At 43.2% G+C, this 12,829-nt stretch overlaps 1 protein-coding gene across 9 annotated transcripts in view; it reads right to left on the bottom strand.

Annotated features, from left to right (window-relative positions):
• The window catches only part of LOC126456768 (thiamine transporter 1-like), a 619,041-nt gene that overhangs the window by 24,491 nt on the left and 581,721 nt on the right, over window positions 1-12,829 (bottom strand). For 7 of the 9 annotated variants that reach the window (XM_050092528.1, XM_050092526.1, XM_050092531.1 and 4 more), the window contains exon 8: window positions 12,646-12,787. The exons of the other annotated variants lie outside the window; for them this stretch is intronic. In XM_050092528.1, the coding sequence (XP_049948485.1) occupies window positions 12,646-12,787 (142 nt within the window). The remainder of the gene's footprint in view (window positions 1-12,645; window positions 12,788-12,829) is intronic. 9 annotated transcript variants of the gene reach the window in all.

Here is a 12,829-nt window from a genome sequence, read left to right as displayed (position 1 = left end):
GATTTAGCAGTTGCGTCATCTCGTTTTGAATTCGTGGGCTTAAAAATTTAGTTTTGGATTTTTCATTTTAAATATGTGACATCAGAAGAGGGGTCGTATATGTAGAGCAAGTCTACTATATTTACGAAACTGTCACTGTGTTCACCTTGTTTCTGATCCACGACGGCTGTGTAAAGCAATTTGACATTGAGCTAATGTCAGTGTTAGATCCCGTATTCTAGAAATTATAGCGTTAATTTGTCATGCCTTTCATTGAAAAACATTTCACTGGTTTTGCCACGTTTCCACATGCTATATTTAATACACACATTTAAATATGTAGTGAACACTTCATGTACTTTTATTTTCTTGTTTAGACCATGCCAGTTATTAATTTGTCCACCACACCATGTACTCTCTCCATTTCGAAATAATCTGCATGCCACACGATATACCGCATTTAAAGTAAAATCTTCTGATCTGTGTTAGTATAATTGTAATAATAATAACAGCTAAACTATTTTTTGGTCTTATGGTATACATGGAAATGACCCTAGGGCTGGCATGGCCTGCAATTTTTAATTTTTTTTATTAGTCTCTTCACTCAGATTACCTTAGAATAAGCCTCTATCAGTGCTAAAAGATGCATTTTGCGGATTATCCTGAAGATGAGAAGGAAGAAGATGACGATGAGGATTTATGGTGGAGGGCGCTAAACAGCTAGGTCATCAGCGCCCTTGCATTAATGTCATACCGAAGAAGATTTTCATAATCTATGGAAGGAGATCAATAAACTGGAAAACTACGTTTGATCCCACCACAGGAAACGTAAAGCAACACCGAGAAGGTAAAGTTCAGAAAAGCTCACAATAAAATCCCAGCGAAACACAGCGGGATAACTGAACGAAATCATGGAGAAAATACCTGTAATGATGCTGTTAAGAAAGGGACGAATAAGAGTGGCTGGATGACGACTTAGAAATAATATGTGACCCAGCGACTCAGTGACACATTAAGATTACACACCAAGTATTTTGGGAAGAATTCCAGACACCGCACAAAATTTTAAGACACGAACAACACTCGCCTCGTTATCAGTTAAAATAGAGGTAAAATCCTGTGGGAGACCCAGTTCAACCCTCAGATCGTCATATAAAACACCCTCAGTTACAAGATGTCGTACTGACAGCTGTGTTCCGCGTCTCTGACATACTGGGGGCTTCTCCCGACGTAAGAGAAAGTCGTGTGTCAATGGAGTGGGAGCCGAGTAAGGGCTACTTCTTCACACTTTCGCGGGCTGAAGGAGGTGGTCCACGGTCGCACTGAAGTTTTGATGGAACTTAGTTTATTGTTTCTCACTTCTAGCCACTGGGATTTCGACCAACATGTGGCCTTCCTGGTCACAAATGAAGTGACAGCTCGCAGAGGGACTGACAGCGGGCACGAGGAGGAAGGGTGAAGCCTCCTTAGAAGCAGCGAGCTCGTCTCCCTGGACGCCTGTGTGCCCTGGAACCCAGCAAAAAATGATTTCCTTGTTTTGCCTGTGCAAGAGACACAGAGCATCCTCTACTTGTTGCACCATCCGATCTGCTGGGTACATCTGTCCAACAACGAGAAGGGCACTTTGAGATTAAGAGAAGATGATAAATTTTTTGTCACGACGCCTTCTCATCTGCTCCTTTGCCCTCGAGATAGAAAAAGTTCCGCGTAATAAACTGAAAACTGCTCTAGGAGCCCTACCTTGAGGACAATGCCGGGGAACACGACAGAACAACCGAAATCATCTCCCTGCTTAGAACCATCCGTGTATACGGTAATAAAATCTGGGTGGTTATGTAAAATTTAAAAACATAATCTAGAGTACAATGCTTCTTGTAAGTAGTCAGTTCTAAAAGCAATCTGGGCCTTGGTAGTAGCTGGGGGGGAGGCCCCACTCCACACCTGGCTTAGGACCTTAATTCCCCCCCCCCCCCCCTGTAATAACTCAAGACTCTCCTCTGCACGGATTCAAAATGGCCATGTTGCGTGTGGTCGATGATCGAACACCCGTTCCAGTGGCGGCTGAAAGACGTAACTGGAAGCTGGCGATGTAGGAACGGACAATACCCTATATGCTTGGTGTACCACGAGAAGAAGATGTCGAATGGACAGCGGAGGGTCACCAGCCGCCGCACATAAACTAACAACAAGACTCGTGCGATAGGCCCCTGTCGACAACCTAATGCCCTCGTGGTGAACTGCATCCAGCATTTTAAGATATGAAGGCTGTGATGTAACAAAATAAAAGTGATGTTGTTATTCAAAGGAAAAGTTGGAATTTGAGATTTTGTTTACTGGTTTATCAATCACAATTGGCGTAAAAATCATGGATTGACCATTGTCATAAAATATTGCATTATGAAATGTGAATAGTCTTTAATTGCAGTTTCGCGTTGCTTGAAGCAGTCACAGCTAGCGTGCTATTGATTAATAAATTGCATTATCGACTTTTTAATTACTTCATGATCGTAGATATGATCATACCCGGTCGTGAAGTTATTGTTATGACAAAACTTTTGTGGACTGGCAAGACAGCCAATCAACTAGGACGGGAGGCCGAAGGGCACGCGTTTAAGCTCACGCAGGCTGGCGTGAGGTCTGGAAAATGACAAGGAATTGAAGCTAGCAAAGAAAGTACGTAGCTTCTGGAATACTTAACTTTAATCCATAATTGGTGAACATCGGTCTGACGGTACATGCATCACATGATAAATAGCAATTGATAATGGCGCCTTGCTAGGTCGTAGCAAATGACGTAGCTGAAAGCTATGCTAACTATCGTCTCGGCAAATGAGAGCGTAATTTGTCAGTGAACCATCGCTAGCAAAGTCGGCTGTACAACTGGGCGAGTGCTAGGAAGTCTCTCTAGACCTGCCGTGTGGCGGCGCTCGGTCTGCAATCACTGACAGAGGCGACACGCGGGTCCGACGTATACTACCGGACCGCGGCCGATTTAAAGGCTACCACCTAGCAAGTGACACCACAAAAACAATTTCCTAAGGGACCAGAAAGTTCTTCAGGGTGCAACCGTAACATTACAATAAAAGGGAAATTCAATATTAAAGCTGATGCAAGAAGACGATAAAACAGTTTCCTTTTTGTCGATGTAACACGCACATTGGACTGCTGATCTTGGTGTCTGTAATCTTAGCAAAATGCGTAATTAATATGAAAATAATACTGAGGAGATGATTGGAATGAGCACTGCTAAATGGTTCAGTATTCCCAGAAAAAATATTTATAATAACTAAAACATATATCGTACCTTAAGCTTAGTAGTACAATGACAGTAGATTTTTATGTCCAATCGATGTCCATTGAGCGCTCTTTTATATAGCCATTGTCCTCTTGAGTCGCTCGTGCGTGGTCACGATAAGTTATAACAGTTCTTCCTCTTACACTTCACTCAAACTTAGACGGAACACGTTTTTATTTATTTAGTAAAAAATTACTTCAGACCGCTACAAATCTGCGTCCGTCTTACTTAAGAAAAACAGTATCAGTCTTAGCGCTCAGGTTTCATTTGTTCTCCAGCGACAAAAATAGGGAAGGATCGCATACCTATCCGTATTCTTCTGTTTATATTGCCGCCCAAAGACGACGAATTCCTTAATTAGTAAATTCCACGGTCGCTATGCGACGCCTTATTATACATTAATCATTCTTTATAAACAAGTATTTGCCTTCTGGCTGAAAGTATTAACTATTTGCTGTTTTAATGAAGCCAAAAATAGCGAATATCACACCGCCTCCTTCGAGGAGAGAGGGAATGCCGAAGGATTACCTCGATCCTCACGTCCTCATGAGATATTCGTGATTTTTGGTGTGACACTTACATAATGTTACTGGCGTACTAAGGACATAAATTGAAATTACATTTATAAACATATATCAGATATTTATCATTTTTCAAAATAAAGTTTTTCACTCTTTGTTCATCAGTCACTTCATTCCTTAATACCAAGATTCACATTTATGTGCATACTTAAGTTTGGTCCATATTTGCTTATAACAATAAGTGAACGTTCATTTCTCACTTCAGGGGATAGAATTCAGAAATTACATTCTCTTGAGCTTGACAACTAATACCTGAGTAAAGTGAGTGTTTATTTTCACTAAACTGGAGTGGACAATGTTCGAGTTTCTGTTGACTCATTGTGGTTCAATTACAGTTTAATAACGTAGCACTACACCTGGTGATGCTTTCACTTTCTGTGCTAGCTGCCTACGGCGTTCATCATGCAGTACATCTGTCTTTTCCACTGTGGTGCCAGGAGTTCAAGTGGCTTCCCGGGTTTTTTATTTACAATATGAAACAGAAGAAGTGGAAAATTATTAGTATAACTTACAATCTATTGGATACATTTGTTAAGGATCGGGACTGGTCTGGAGTTCAGTCTTCCTATAGTGCACATTCATTTTCTTTGTCCATCCAGAGGCAGGATTTAATTCATTTTAGCAGTGTTCAGGAGTGCCGGTATTAATGGCTTTAAGGTCTGAGTAATCTGACAATCTACTTCTCACTCATCTTAACTTCAACTCAAGAAAATTGCTTAATTTACGTATGAAAATGTAGTCACACAAGTGTGCAAATGTCTTTCCTCCAGTATGTACGATAGAAGTCATGTCGCTTAGCGGTTTAAAGTTTGGATTGTTTCGTCACCCACACGTCCGCCACCCACAGCGGCTGCACAGTGTTGCGTGAGCTCCAGTACTCAGTATCCGTTCGCGCTCAGGCTGTGACTGAGCTGCAGGTCGTCGATCGCTCTTTTTTTTCTTTTTTTTTTTTTTCCTTGTGAACTTTGTATCACGCGAGTGCATCGATACACAAACATCGCGCACGTTTTCCATCGGAGGAGCCGGACACTGAAGCTGCCTCCATACTTCCCTGTCAACTGCCTCCCGTGAGGCTCACAGGTAAGTGACGATGAATATTTTAGCTGTCGCTGCACTTAGAACAACACTAAACTTTGCGTTACACCTATTGTAGTCTTGACTTATTTTTACGCTTGCAGGATAACACTACCACTACACCACTAATACACACTGAACAGTTATTATGCACGTCGCACTTTAGTGTGCATCTTCACACAGCATTCGTGCTCAGTTCCTTCGTCGATAGCATTCATTTACAAAACAATCAAATTTGCAGGTTTCCTCCATTGGTACAGAAAGCTTTATATTCTACTATTTACAAAAGATCACTTACGAGCTAATATTTACAATTAATGGTCACTCTGGTTGAGTACTGTCGTGGAAATGAATTCTTGCGTACTGGAAATTTCTTTGCGTGAACTGTTAATGATAAGTATTGTGTTGAACAGCGCACTGACTACATGGTAACGGCTACTACATGTAGACTTTAAGTATTAAATATTAAATATGGAAAAATTGTCTAGAGTGATGGACATGAAATGATATTTCTTCAACAAGCTGAAGCAGGAAATTAAGGTTTCAGAAAGAATTTCAATTCAACTTTAAGTTAGTATACAAAAAAAAGTGCTTGCGAGGTGATTGCCCGGAGCTATATAAATATGTAAAGGTGAGAAATGGAGGAGGAAAGACATTTGCACACTTGTGTGACTACATTTTCATACGTAAATTAAGCAATTTTCTTGGGTTAACGTTAAGATGAATGAGAAGTAGATTGTCAGATCACTCAGACCTTAAAGCCATTAATACCGGCACTCCTGAACACTGCTAAAATGAATTAGAATCCTGTCCCTTGATGGACAAAACAAAATGAATGTGAACTATAGGAAGACTCTGGTCCCGAACCTTAACCAATGTATCCAACAGGTTGTAAGTTATACTAATAATTTTCCACTTCTTCTGTTTCATATTGTAATTAAAAACCCGGGAAGCCACTTGAATTCCTGGCACCACAGTGGAAAGGACAAATGTACTGCACGATGAACACCATAGACAGCTAGCACAGAAAGTGAAAGCATCACCAAGTGTAGTGCTACGTTATTAAACTGTAATTGAACCACAATCAGTCAACAGAAACTCGAACATTGTCCACTCTACTTTAGTGAAAATAAACACTCACTGTACTCAGGTATTAGTTGTCAAGCTCAAGAGAATGTAATTTCTGAATTCTATCCCCTGAAGTGAGAAATGAACGTTCACTTATTGTTATAAGCAAATATGGACCAAACATAAATATGCACGTAAATGTGAATCTTGGTATTAAGTGACTGATGAACAAAGTGTGAAAAACTTTATTTTGAAAAATGATAAATATCTGATATATGTTTATAAATGTAATTTCAATTTATGTTCTAAGTACGCCAGTAACATTATGTAAGTGTCGTACCAAAAATCACGAATATCTCATGAGGACGTGAGGATCGAGGTAATCCTTCGGCATTCCCTCTCTCCTCGTGGGAGGCGGTGCGATATTCGCTATTTTTGGCTTCATTAAAACAGCAAATAGCTAATACTTTCAGCCAGAAGGCAAATGCTTGTTTATAAAGATTGATTAATGTATAATAAGGCGTCGCATAGCGACCGTGGAATCTCCTACATAAAGTAATTCGTCGTCTTTGGGCGGCAACATAAACAGAAGAATAAGGATAGATATGAGATCCTTCCCTATTTTTGTCGCTGGAGAACAAATGAAGCCTAGAGCGCTAAGACTTGTACTGTTTTTCTTAAGTAAGACAGACGCAGATTTGTGGCGGTCTGAAGTAATTTTTTACTAAATAAATAAAAACGTGTTCCGTCTAAGTTTGAGTGAAGTGTAAGAGGAAGAACTGTTATAACTTATCGTGACCACGCACGAGCGACTCAAGAGGACAATGGCTATATAAAAGAGCGCTCAATGGACATGAAACGGACATGGTAGTACTAAGCTTAAGGTACGATATATGTTTTAGTTATAATAAATATTTGATCTGGGAATACTGAATCATTTAGCAGTGCTCATTCCTATCATCTCCTCAGTATTATTTTCATTTTAATTATGCATTTTGCTAAGATTACAGACGCCAAGATCAGCAGTCCAATGTGCGTGTTACATTGACAAAAAGGAAACTACTTTATCGTCTTCTTGCATCGGCTTTAATATTGAATTTCCCTTTTGTGTGATGTTACAGTTGTTTTTGCGCCCTTAAGAACTTTCTGGTCCCTTAGAAAAATGTTTTGTCATAACAATAACTTCACGACCGGGTATGATCGTATCAACGATCATGAAGTAATTAGAAAGACGATAATGCAATTTGTTAATCAATAGCACGCTAGCTGTGACTGCTTCAAGCAACGCGAAACTGCAAGTAAAGACTATTCACATTTCATAATGCAATAGTTTATGACAATGGTCAATCCATAATTCCTACGTCAATTGTGATTGATAAAACAGTAAACGAAATCTCAATTTCCAACTTTACCATTTAATAACAACATCACTTTTATTTTGTTACATCACAAGGCCTTGCTGACCCATAAATCTGGCATCCGTATTCAAGCTGTGATCACACAAAGGCCCTATAAAGTTGGGGCAGACGCACTCTGTTGGCTCCCCAAGACCAGTGACTGACACATTTAAGCATGTTTAAGGCCTGAAGACATCTCAGTTTCAGTTCTTTAAAGTGTGGGAACCATGTTAACTTTTCGTCAAAGATAAGGTCCAGATACTTTACCTTTTCCTTAAAAGTGAGGACGGTGTCCCCCAGTTTTAAAACGGGCAAATTAAACAGATAGCGGAAACGATTAAAACCAACACAAGCTGTTTTCTCTAATGAGAATCTCAAACCTGTGGTGCAAGACCATTCCTCCAACCCCCTGATCGTCAGTTGCAATTGCCGAGTATCTGTGGTGAGGCTGGAGGATGCACAGAAGATGGAGAAGTCGTCCACAAACAAGGAACATAGTACTGAACGTCCCACTGTGGTTGTAATACTGTTGATTGCAATGAGAAGGCCGTGACACTTATAACACTCCCATGAGGGACACCATTCTCCTGCTTAAAACGGTCAGACAGGGCATTCCCAACCCTGTATCTAAAACATCTGTCCAAGAGAAAGGACCGTATGAAGGTCGGAACACGTCCGCGGAATCCCCACTGCGACAAAATACACTCCTGGAAATGGAAAAAAGAACACATTGACACCGGTGTGTCAGACCCACCATACTTGCTCCGGACACTGCGAGAGGGCTGTACAAGCAATGATCACACGCACGGCACAGCGGACACACCAGGAACCGCGGTGTTGGCCGTCGAATGGCGCTAGCTGCGCAGCATTTGTGCACCGCCGCCGTCAGTGTCAGCCAGTTTGCCGTGGCATACTTAGCTCCATCGCAGTCTTTAACACTGGTAGCATGCCGCGACAGCGTGGACGTGAACCGTATGTGCAGTTGACGGACTTTGAGCGAGGGCGTATAGTGGGCATGCGGGAGGCCGGGTGGACGTACCGCCGAATTGCTCAACACGTGGGGCGTGAGGTCTCCACAGTACATCGATGTTGTCGCCAGTGGTCGGCGGAAGGTGCACGTGCCCGTCGACCTGGGACCGGACCGCAGCGACGCACAGATGCACGCCAAGACCGTAGGATCCTACGCAGTGCCGTAGGGGACCGCACCGCCACTTCCCAGCAAATTAGGGACACTGTTGCTCCTGGGGTATCGGCGAGGACCATTCGCAACCGTCTCCATGAAGCCGGGCTACGGTCCCGCACACCGTTAGGCCGTCTTCCGCTCACGCCCCAACATCGTGCAGCCCGCCTCCAGTAGTGTCGCGACAGGCGTGAATGGAGGGACGAATGGAGACGTGTCGTCTTCAGCGATGAGAGTCGCTTTTGCCTTGGTGCCAATTATGGTCGTATGCGTGTTTGGCGCCGTGCAGGTGAGCGCCACAATCAGGACTGCATACGACCGAGGCACACAGGGCCAACACCCGGCATCATGGTGTGGGGAGCGATCTCCTACACTGGCCGTACACCACTGGTGATCATCGAGGGGACACTGAATAGTGCACGGTACATCCAAACCGTCATCGTACCCATCGTTCTACCATTCCTAGACCGGCAAGGGAACTTGCTGTTCCAACAGGACAATGCACGTCCGCATGTATCCCGTGCCACCCAACATGCTCTAGAAGGTGTAAGTCAACTACCCTGGCCAGCAAGATCTCCGGATCTGTCCCCCATTGAGCATGTTTGGGACTGGATGAAGCGTCGTCTCGCGCGGTCTGCACGTCCAGCACGAACGCTGGTCCAACTGAGGCGCCAGGTGGAAATGGCATGGCAAGCCGTTCCACAGGACTACATCCAGCATCTCTACGATCGTCTCCATGGGAGAATAGCAGCCTGCATTGCTGCGAAAGGTGGATATACACTGTACTAGTGCCGACATTGTGCATGCTCTGTTGCCTGTGTCTATGTGCCTGTGGTTCTGTCAGTGTGATCATGTGATGTATCTGACCCCAGGAATGTGTCAATAAAGTTTCCCCTTCCTGGGACAATGAATTCACGGTGTTCTTATTTCAATTTCCAGGAGTGTATTATGCCTGCAGGTAGTATAGTAAAATGTGTGGCTTAAACCATGTTCAACAGTATAAGAATGTTGTGTGTAGCATATCCTCGAGTACCCAACCATTGGGGCAAGTGGTGTTAAAGCCCCATAGTGCACTGTGTGCACTGAAGTCCCCCAAAAGGATAAAGGGTTGGGGTAGTTCATCAAGAAGTTGAGTGAGGACCCCACTGTTTAGAGGCTCATGGGGTGATAAGCACACAGAACATACTGTGATGTCAACATGGGCCACTATCCGAACAGCAACCACTTGTAGTGTTGTTGTTAAGGAAATAGGTGAGGAGTGAAAAGTGTCCTTTACAAACACTGTAACCCCGTCTTCTGTCCAGTCACCAGTAAGGTGATAACCTCCAAGTACAGGTGTGTCAGTCTATTTAAAATGAGTCTCGTGAAGGCAGAGGCAAAAGGTTCTATCCTGTACAAGGAATCTCAGTTCCGTCAGATGAGTCCTGTATCTATTTATATTCCATTGAAGTATGGGAGTCATTTCGTCAATGTAGTCTTGATCCACCCCTGTCTTTGTGTCAAGCTGGTGAGGCGCCTGTAGAGTGAGGCGGGATTTTGGGGCTGACCTCATCATCAATCAGACATGCCAGAATGACACCTGATGGCACCCAGGTCAGCTTTCGACCCAAATGTTGGGATCCTTTCCCTGCTCTGTTTCCAGCAAGAATGAGGGGGAAAGGGGACGGTGAGAGCCACTTTTCTTCAAAGAAACTTGGCGTTGAGGGACACTCTGCTTTTGGGGTACCTTCAGGTTGTGCACTGTGAAAGCATTACTGGTCCCTTCCATCGTAGCTGTTTGAATCGCTATGTCTTTCACTTTACTTTGGCACATACAGGTGCAAGTATAGGTGCTAGAGGTGAATAATGGAACACTGGACATCGTCTGAGTCGAAGCGTCGACCTTAGTAACAGGTTTCTGCACCTACGAAGCATAAGAAGTGGCAAAGACAGGGGGTTTCATCGCCTGATAGTCCTTTTTGGCTTCTGCATACGGGATCTGTTTTGTCACTTTGATTTCCTGAATTTTGTGTTCCTCTACAAAAACAGGGGAGGCTCGGCTCCAGACTGGGTGGCTTCCAGAGCAGTTAATACATACTGCTGAAGATGGACAGTCCATCCCAGTTTCACGGGCTGCCTTTCCACACTTCCCACAAGTCGTTTCACATCTACAACGCAGTGTTGTATGGCCAAAACGCTGGTATTTGAAGCATCACATAAGGTTAGGTACGAGGCGCCGAACCCTAAGTCAGAGGAAACCTGTCATAATGTGTTCAGGTAGCATTGGATAATTGAATGTCACAATTAAAGTGGTAGTTTTCTCAGTCTCTCCATTGTTCTTGCATGTCCTTTGTTTGACATCTATGATCCCCTGTGGTGCCCATTCTTGTTTGAGTTCAGCAACGTCGATATCCATAATACCACGGTGGGTTGCCACACCTTTGCTGAAGATAAGGGAGTAATGTAACTCAACAATGATGTCGTACTCACCCAATTTCTATGACTTCTTAAGGAGTACGGGTACCACCGGCTTTGCCCAGTCAGTCTCAACAACCAAGGACCCATTGTGCAACCACTTAATAGACTTTAGGGTATCAGCCAGCCCTTCTAAGCCTTTATGGATATAGAAGGGGGCACTTTTTCAAACGTCCCCTGCTTCCTCTAGATCACTACAAAGACAACGTGATTCATGACTCCTTGAGCCCCATTACTGACAAGAAGCTGCTTATCAGGACTATCCCCCTTCATTCTTTTTCATGAATGGGTGTGAGAACTCCCAGGTGTTACACCCTTCCCACTGGGAGGAAAAGAAGAATATTTCAAGGGTTCCATCTCGGTTACACGAGCAGCTAGGGAAATAAGGGTCCACTCAGACAGAGCCTGAGTAACATGCATTATACAAATGAGGTGTGGCGAGGTTGCCCCCTAACAACTGTTCCACCGCAAAAACCATGCATCTCATCAGCGCGCAGTACACTTTGAGATTGAGGTTTTTTATAGAGGTTTATTCCATCCTTGCGATCCAGGTAGTCAAGCCAAGATCCTCATTCACTGTGACACACAACATTCCACCGCCGCCACGGTGGTCGCTGAAGCATGCCCAGAGCTTATGGTGACAGGGGACTGGCGGCGGCGCTTACCAGCTCCCACCTCAGGAACCCCAGGGTCGCCAAACCCGTACCTAGCAAATGAATGCCGAGCCCCTGGGGGCAGTTGAGAAGGACTCTCTGTTGGTGGTGAATCAGTGTCAATTGCTGGTGATCGATTTTGAAACCATGCATCAATAGAATTTATCCCAGTTCATTTTTACAGCTGATAGCATGCCTTCTATAAACTTACAAACTATCACAATCTTCCCACGTTTTATTTATGCATACGTTACAATCTAGTGCCCACCAAAATGGTATAATAACACTAAAGCAATAATAGTATAGCACTGACTACACCATGTAAGTTCAAATTTTCATATTTCTTAATAAGAGCCGCTTATAATGTTGCTGATGACATGCTGTATGCCAAAAAAGACAAAAATCACATAAAATACGCCAAAGAACGAGATTACTATTATGTAAGAACTAGAATCTTCTGTCTTAATCATGATGATAATTTGATGTTAATGACAGTGATGGGATGAATAGCTGAAGTGGGGGGGGGGGGGGGGATGAATATTAAATCACAGAAAGTACAGCAATCCATGTGGTAACAGAGCTTTGCTGTAAGAAGAATCAACTGTCATGCAATCAAACAGATAATGCCAAATGATGGATAAAAAGAGAAGTACAGAATAATTTTTGCAATAAAATGTTTATGCAACACTAGTTGGGTTTTTGTTGTATAGATCAGTTATTTTTGCCATGATGCTTCCTTGACTGTCTCCCCTCCCCCACCCGTCCCACCCTCATGCCCCTCTCACTCTCTCCCTCTGCCCCTTCCCCCTCCCTCCGCCCTCTCCCAATCTCTCTGTGTGGCTGACAACATACAGTACCAAACTACCTAGCATTTGTCCGTATGACTAATCATTCTACAGCTATATAGTGCAATATACATTTTAATTCTCAAAATTATATATTTTGTAAATAGCAAATAACTTACCTGGTCTTTTGCATTCAGTTCAAGGCCTCCATTCCCAACAACAACAGCAGTGAGCACGGATTGTAGAATGAGGGCAAAGAATGTGTTAATTCCAAATACGAGTCCGTAACTGTCTTCACTGATGTGCTTCGCTACCTCTGAGCTGTTAAAAGGTAAGCATAAGTTGATTTTAACAAAAGTTCAT

The sequence above is a fragment of the Schistocerca serialis genome, chromosome 2, assembly GCF_023864345.2.
Source record: "Schistocerca serialis cubense isolate TAMUIC-IGC-003099 chromosome 2, iqSchSeri2.2, whole genome shotgun sequence".
Taxonomy (NCBI): Eukaryota; Metazoa; Arthropoda; class Insecta; order Orthoptera; family Acrididae; genus Schistocerca; species Schistocerca serialis.
Note: the sequence above shows the minus strand (reverse complement) of the source record. Positions and strands in the feature narration are given on the sequence as shown.